Here is an 8,109-nt window from a genome sequence, read left to right as displayed (position 1 = left end):
TCAGCTTGCATACCCTGTGCTTAAGATATCAGGGTGCACATTGTACTCTTTGGCGAAGACAAATGGCACAATTCCTTGGGGCAGAGCTGCCTGCACGATTGCGATGCGCAAGAGAGCTCCTCGAAGGCCGACGGCGATGGAAGCAGCGGCCATGACAGCGGGGCCGGAGAGGAACCTCACGGCCATGGCGCGGCGACGGAGTTGCCGCAGGCTATAATTCAATGCCATGAACAGACCTGCACACAGGGCCAGGAGTTTTGGTTCGACGCTGCTAAATTAGATCGGAGAAGGACGGTGCGAGCTCACCGAGACTGAACATGGCCATCCCCAGCCCTGCATCCGAAAGCAAGGAGATGGACTTTGCGATAATGGCGGGCATCTCGATCCCCCACCTGAAAGGATGGTCACTGGCTATCACATTGCATTCTTGAAGTTCAGCCGGAGTAATTCATGCTACCTGAAGGAGACGAGAGACCAGCCGACTCCGAGGAGGCCCGAGCGGATGAGCTTGCGCCACCATGATCAGTATGAGCCTGGTCATCACGCTCGCAGGAGGCATAGGTGTTCATCGGCCACGACTTTCATGGATGAGCTCACCTCGGATTGATGAACAGAAAGCGCCATGGCTGGCCTCTGCTGAGCTCACATTGATGAACAGGTAGCAAGAACAGAGTTAGATGTTGGGAGTTCTTTCCCTGTTTAAGCTTTAAAGAGGCAACAAAGCTGAGGATCGATCTCTGAGTGATCGAACAGTTGGTGCAAAAGGAGCAAGAAATAGGGGTAAAAATCTCACCTTTGGGATGGTGATCATCTTGAGGAGCGACTCCATGATCGTTGCAGAATTCTGCAGCTCCGAAGACATGCGTTCCGCCTTCTGATACCGGCGACCCGCTGGAGCTCCACGCGAACATGAGCAGGTCCCTCCCTCCTTCCGTGGCGTTGGCCTTCTTTCCGGCCGGCGAGAAGATTCCGGCAGTCGGAGGAGCAGGGTGCGCCGCGCTGTTCGCCCTCGGAGCGGCCTCTGCGTCTGCCCCGGTGAAGTTGGAGTGCGCTGCCCCGCCGCTCCGCGCAATCGAGTAGAAGTCGGCGTGGTTGAAGCTGGAGCCCCTCGGCGTCGGGTTCCGCGACGACTGCAACGAGTAGATCTCGGCGTTGGAGAGGTTGGAGGGGCGTGGAGTGGCGGAGACCACGCCCGGAGTTGATCCCGCCGCCGCCGTGGGAGCGCCGGCGGCCTCGGACCATGAGCCCGCCGGAGTCGGCGCCGTACATCCCCTTCAGCAGCGGGATCCTCACCAGCGTGTTGGGGAGCGTGGCGAGGGAGAAGAGCGTGATCGCCCACTCGATGCCACCCCTCGACCTCGCCCACGCCGCCAGTGCGCCGAGCACTGCCAGCTTCTGCACCGTATCCGCCGCCACGAACCGGAGGTTCATCGCGTAGGGGTCGTTGGTGGAGATAAAGTGGAAGGACAGCAGCGGCACGGCGAAGAGCGCCACGAAGCGGTTGATCCCGGAGCACTGCTCCGGGCTGAAGATCCGCCACCACTTCACCGACCCGTACGCCACGATCATCGCCGCGTACAGCGGCACCACCGCCGCCAGCACGTGGTACAGGTCCGTTGCCGTTATCATCTCCTCCTCCGCCCCCTCGAGCAGGCACGCGAGGCGAGCTCGACGCCGTTGCGCTGGAAGGGAAGGGTGGAGATATAGACAAAGTGTGGCGGTGGGCGATACGAAAGCGAGCAGGGAGGACGTACCTGCTGCTGGGTGTTGCCGCCATGAACAAAGCTTCACGCAGGCCATCAATGGCAGACAGGAGACGAAAAAGAGGTGCTTTTGAGCAGGGTTTGGAGGAGGAAGACATGGGGAGTCGAGTCTAGGAACGGGAACAGCAACAGCTAGCTTCTCGCTGTCGATCAATCACGAGGGGCTTTGGCTTTGTCGCCGGCGAGGGGGAAAAAGGCGGATTCGCTTGGTCGGTGCCTTTCAGGATTCGCTCTTCGCTGCCTGACTACGTCAGTGATTTCTTCTTCCGCGCCCGGCCACGGGCAGGGCACTAACAGGATCCGACCCGGGCCCGTTATCGGGTAACGGATCGGTTATCCATTTTTGGGCCTAAATCATAATATGGCTCCGGGTCGGTTAAGATTCAAAGTTCAAATTAACTGTTAATTCTGATGTAAAAAAGTGAAATTCGTTATCTTAGCGGTCTCACATGATCGATCTCATGACTATATGTGAAGAGGTAAATCAAGAAATTGCAGTTGATCACAACGCAGGAGGGTATTGCCTGACTTCGTCAGAATTCGAACCCTTGTCCTCTTCTGCAACTCTGCTACATCGTAACCAACTTAGCTATTCTCGAGAGCAAATTAACTGGTAACTCAAGTCGACGGCTAGCTGGGTCGATTACGATTCAAAGCCCAAATTAATCGCCGATTCAAATAGACCATTAACCGTCAATTTGACAGTTATAGCAGTTAGTTTTGACCAGTGAAATGAAGCAACAATTATGATTCATTAAAACGACACATTGAAATGAAGTATCCAATGGAAAATAGAATCGAGCAATCTCAAAAGTAATTTTTAGATTTTCCTTAATTAATAAAGAGGCATCGATTCTAATTTATTTATGTATTTTAATAATAAATTTTAAAAAATAATTATTTCGATTTTTTTAAGAATATCTTTTTTTAAAGTGGAGTCTAAATGTATTTTTGAATATTTTATTAAAGAATCATTAATTCATCATTTAAATGCTAAATGTGTTTTTTTAACGATTTACAAATAAAAATTAATAAGACTAACAAAAAAATATATTTAATTACATAATTTAATAAATTAAATAATGCAAATACATTCTGTATGATTTGCATTTCATATGTTTTGAATAAAAATAATGCATTTTCATGTCTATTATCAAGATTTCGTATTGAAATTTATCCACTTATAATTATTTTGTTATATGAGATATAAAATTTATTTTATGATGATACTACAAATTTAATATTAAATATTTAAATCGGGAATCAGAAACTAAAACACAAAAAGTGTGGAACTACTAGTCAATCAACCAACAGTGTGGAACTACTAGTCAACTAACTAAAAGCATCAAACTATCAGTCAACGCTTTCAACAAATTAATTTGGAATTTAATTAAACAACCCATCGATTTGGTCTAGGACTTAGAGTTTAGGATTTAGGGAGTTGATCCATCTAAATCTATCTTAAAATGGATTGATAAAATTTCAATACAATCTACTTAAATTATTTGACGGAATGGATCAATTAAACCGACTCAAGTTAAATTGACAGCTTTAAATAAAATATAATTATTTCTAGCTAGTTATAACCAGCTAACTAACTCTTTGATTGAACCAAAGCGTACTCTGGAACTACTAGTCACAACCGGATGACTTACGGATTGGTCGAGATCCAGTTCGATTGTTTTTCTTAAAAAAAAAAAGGTTAGGTTTTAAAATCTCTTCGAGTAATTTGCGGTTCAATTTTAATCTCTTCCAATAATTTCCTTTAAACACTTTTGGGAGAAAAAACACGGTTCATAAATTTTGTATTTCGAGGATATTTAATAAATAAATGATAAAATAAAAGATGCCTTGCCGCGTACGCTCTTCCGTTTCGTTACACGACACTTTGGATTGGAACCACTCCACCTTGACTGAGTCAGCGCTGCGTATTCTACGGGAGCGACAGTGCACGGGATCCGCTGCAGCCCTATGGACGCGGGACACTCGATTTCCTGCCTATGAAAGCCAGGGATGCGTGAGTCGAGATACAAGGGGATTAACGAGAAAATTTTCAGTTTACTCCCAAAATTTAATTAAATTTTGTATATACAATATAGTGATCTACAATTATCCCTTTTATCATAGAAAGAAATTAACATAATATAATTTAAACCATCACTCTAAAACACTTATTTCTTTATAAATGAGAATTAAAATAGTAAAAGATAAAATAATTAAGCACTTCAAACTTATTAACTTCTTTTGAAGTTTCATTAATACTAAAATATTTTTTACATTATCATTAAAATACCTTTTCAGTAATTTAGAAGAGTAATATATATATATATATATATATATATATATATATATATATATATTATATACAGTTGGGATCCTTGTTGTAATAGACTCCCGTCACAAATACAGTTGGGATCCTTGTTGTAATAGACTCCCGTCACAAATTTATGACGGAAATCTAGACCGTTCGATTTTAAAATCAACGGCCGATCGCTAAATCCCTAAACTCTAAAGCAAATCACCTATTCAATCTACAACCTATATTTAATCTTAACTTTAAAATCGAACGGTGCAGATTTCCGTCATAAATTTGTGATGGAAGTCTATTGTAACAAGCAACTTTTTATATATATATATACATACAATTTTTATACGCATTCACTTTCTCGTGTGAGTGACGTCCGCGATCAAATACATGTTTGGACGAATTCGAGCTCTCGGAAGTGATCCAGGCACACACTCAATCGCGGATAAATATCACCCACAATAAGTCACATTGAATATCAAATCTCATGTATAAATGTTTTTGATACTAGTGAAATATGGAGTATTTTTATAAAATATATTATTCAATATTTTGAGCATTTTGAAAATCTACCATTTCATATTTTATTTTTAAAAACAAAAAAAAAACTAGAGAGAATTAGGTGACAATTTTGATAATCAGGAGGGGCCAACTGGAATTTATGCACCATTAAATAGTTTTCACACCCAATTCCAAACGGACTCTCCCATTCGAAATTCGAAGTCTCGTTCCTCCTCTCGTCTCTGATCCACTCATCCCCTTCCCTTCCCTTCCGCCATCCATCGCCGTCTTCGCCGGAGGAGAGCGGAGGAGGAGTCGATATGGGAGGCAAAGAAGGTAACCTCGCCGCCGCCGCCGCCGGCGACGGCGACGTTGGCGGTGGAGTAGGGATCGTAGCGCCGGAGGGGGTGGTCCGCAAGGTGCTCCTCGCCTACGCCTACATCGCGATCTGGATCTTCCTCAGCTTCACCGTCATTGTGTACAACAAGTACATACTGGATCCCAAGATGTACAACTGGCCCTTTCCGATCAGCCTCACCATGATCCACATGGCCTTCTGCTCCTCCGTCGCCTTCCTTCTCATCCGCGTCCTCCGCCTGGTGGAGCCGCCGTCGTCTCCGGCGATGACCCGCGAGCTCTATGTCGCCTCCGTCGTCCCCATCGGCGCCCTCTACTCACTTTCCCTCTGGTTCTCCAACTCCGCCTACATCTACCTCTCCGTCTCGTTCATCCAGATGCTGAAAGCCCTAATGCCGGTCGCCGTGTACTCCGTCGGCGTCCTCATGAGCAAGGAGTCCTACAGGAGCTCCTCCATGCTCAACATGCTATCCATCTCCTTCGGCGTCGCCATCGCCGCCTACGGCGAGGCTCGATTCGACGCCTGGGGCGTCGCCCTCCAGCTCGGCGCCGTCGCATTCGAGGCCACTCGACTCGTCCTCATCCAGATCCTACTCACCTCCAAGGGAATCTCCCTCAACCCCATCACCTCCCTCTACTTCGTCGCCCCCTGCTGCTTCGTCTTCCTCCTCCTCCCCTGGTCGCTCGTCGAGCTGCCCCTCCTCCGCGGCCAGGCCTCCTTCCGCCCCGATCTCCTCGTCTTCGGCACCAACTCCTTCTGCGCCTTCGCCCTCAACCTCGCCGTCTTCCTGCTCGTCGGGAAGACCTCGGCGCTCACCATGAATGTCGCCGGCGTCGTCAAGGACTGGCTCCTCATCGCTTTCTCCTGGTCCGTCATCCGCGACGCCGTCACCACCATCAACCTCTTCGGCTACGGCATCGCCTTCCTCGGCGTCGCCTACTACAACCACGCCAAGCTGCAGGCCCTCAAGGCCAAGGAGACGCAGGGGGAGACTCAGCAGACCGATGAGGAAGCCGGAAAACTGTCTCCTCGAAGAAATGAAAGGTGACCTCATCGACGCCATGCTCTCATGCTCCTTCTCATATCTATATCTATCTGTTCTTAACTAGCTTCCATAGCTTTTGTTTAGATAAGCTTTTGTTGCATTATCGTCTATCGATCTAAATGCCATAATTCATCGAATTCATCGAGATGCTTAAATTACTTCGACGGAATGATGAATCTACTAAATTGGGCATTTGCTTGGTGGGTTGGGTTCTGATCAAAGTGTTTTCGGGACATGATCGAAGTGGGTTCTGATCGAAGTGATAAAGGTTGAATCTTGATGAAATAGATAATATGCGAGATCATAAAATGACAAATTCTATTTTTTAATACAATAAAATTTTGATCAAAATAAAAATATTAGAGTATCCACAGTGAAAAATATTAAAGCAATCCACAGTGAATTCTCTAACCTGTTAAACGCGTTCAATTATGAACGCATTCAATTAAAAGTAGGCTGATTTATTTTATATGTATTTTTTTATTTTTTAAATTATATTTATTAAAATGACTATTTTTAATGGCTTTTTAAAATTGAATAAAATTTTATTAACAGTTAAATTAAAAATTAAATTAAATATTTAGTTTTTAAAAATATTTTTAAAATATATTTATTTAATATGATATAATTTTAAGATAATTGAGTGGACGGTGAGATCCATAAATAATGAGGGTTAATGTTAAAATAAATATGGATGAAAGAGATATGTTGTGACAATTGACTAATGCATCCTCATCATAACACCCTCTACCTCATTAAAGAACATGGAATCTACTGTCACATACTCGTTATAGCAATATATTTTTTTCACTCCACATACTTAACATTAATATATTATTTATATATGGGTTTCTCCATCTATTCAATCATCTTAAAAAATAGACAAAATTCTGAGTCGTTAAAAAATAGTCATTAAAAAATTAATTATTTTATTTAATTTTAATTTTAAAATTTATAATTTTTAATAAAAATTAAAATTAATCGTTAATAGCCGTTAAAATGAACTATTTAATAAATATAATTAAAAACTAAAAAAAAAAAAAGTGCAGGGCTACCACCCCACTGCCATATGAAGCGCGTTCAAAACATTGCTCATTAACACTCAAAGGGTGTTATAACATTCCTTATTAACACAGCATTGGGATGCTAATAATTAAATTTTAATTCGCATCTGAATTCAATTTAAAAAAAATTTCAAATCTGAATTTAAATCATATAATTTGATCAACTTAAATAATTTGACTCATTCGATTTTTTAAAAAATTAAAAAAAATTTATTTTATAATTTTTTTATTTTTAATATTTTATTATTATGTGTTTAAAATAATTTAATTTTAAAATAAAATATAATTTAACTTTAAAACAAATTAAAATTTAGATAATGCGAATTAATCCAGATAATTTAAATCTAATTCAAATTCAACTCAATCTAAAACTCCCTGACTCGAATTCAAGCCGAATTCAACTCAAAATTTTAAAATTTTAATCTGATATTTTTCATATCAACTAGAATGAATTGACGAGTCAAATTTAATTTGTTTACACCCCAAATGTGTAAGGACGAATCATCTTCTGTAAAAGGTGGAATTCGTCTAATGACCCTCCGACCATTTGTGAGGAGACGAATCATCAACTTCTTGAGAGGGTGTCAATCAATTATTTCAACTTAAGCAAACTTATTATTATAAAATACTTTTGTATTAAATTATTTTTTATCAACTCAGTTTAAATTACTGATCGAAATCCTAATTTATTCAAAATTATTTAAGTACTTTTATAATAACTGATAAAAAATAATTTTAATTAAATTAATAAAATATTTTTTAGGATAATAATAAAAAAGAGATATGCTTTCCAATTAAAAATCAGGGAATCTCTTCTATTATTATGATTGAAGAGAAGAATTCTTTTATTGAGTCCATGATTATGGAATAAATTTACTGTAATAAATAAGAGTTGAATTTAGATAAAATTGAGACATTGTCATAAAAGTCAAATAAGTCACATGACTATATCCTCTCATGGTCTGTTTCAATTACCTTATTTATTTTTTTATAGATAATTATGAAATCATCTAATTTATTTTTTTTATAGACGATTATGAAATCAATCGTTTAATAATTATGAAATCAATCTA

At 41.0% G+C, this 8,109-nt stretch overlaps 1 protein-coding gene and 1 pseudogene across 1 annotated transcript; one reads left to right on the top strand and one right to left on the bottom strand.

Moving 5' to 3' along the window:
- On the bottom strand, positions 1-1,629 carry LOC141832552 (auxin efflux carrier component 1a-like; annotated as a pseudogene).
- A 3,156-nt stretch (positions 1,630-4,785) lies between these two features.
- LOC141831916 (putative sugar phosphate/phosphate translocator At5g25400) lies at positions 4,786-6,157 on the top strand. Its single transcript, XM_074719339.1, has one exon. It carries the CDS (start codon positions 4,890-4,892, stop codon positions 5,973-5,975), a length of 1,086 nt encoding a protein of 361 aa, XP_074575440.1. The 5' UTR covers positions 4,786-4,889; the 3' UTR covers positions 5,976-6,157.
- The last annotated feature ends 1,952 nt before the right edge of the window (positions 6,158-8,109 follow it).

Source organism: Curcuma longa, chromosome 7 (genome assembly GCF_044706935.1).
Source record: "Curcuma longa cultivar G26 ecotype Majalengka, Jawa Barat chromosome 7, ITB_CL_G26_1.1, whole genome shotgun sequence".
NCBI lineage: Eukaryota > Viridiplantae > Streptophyta > Magnoliopsida > Zingiberales > Zingiberaceae > Curcuma > Curcuma longa.
Note: the sequence above shows the minus strand (reverse complement) of the source record. Positions and strands in the feature narration are given on the sequence as shown.

Coding starts and splice junctions, on each gene's coding strand:
- LOC141831916 (XM_074719339.1), top strand. CDS start 4,890: ATGGGAGGCAAAGAAGGTAACCTCGCCGCCGCCGCCGCCGGCGACGGC.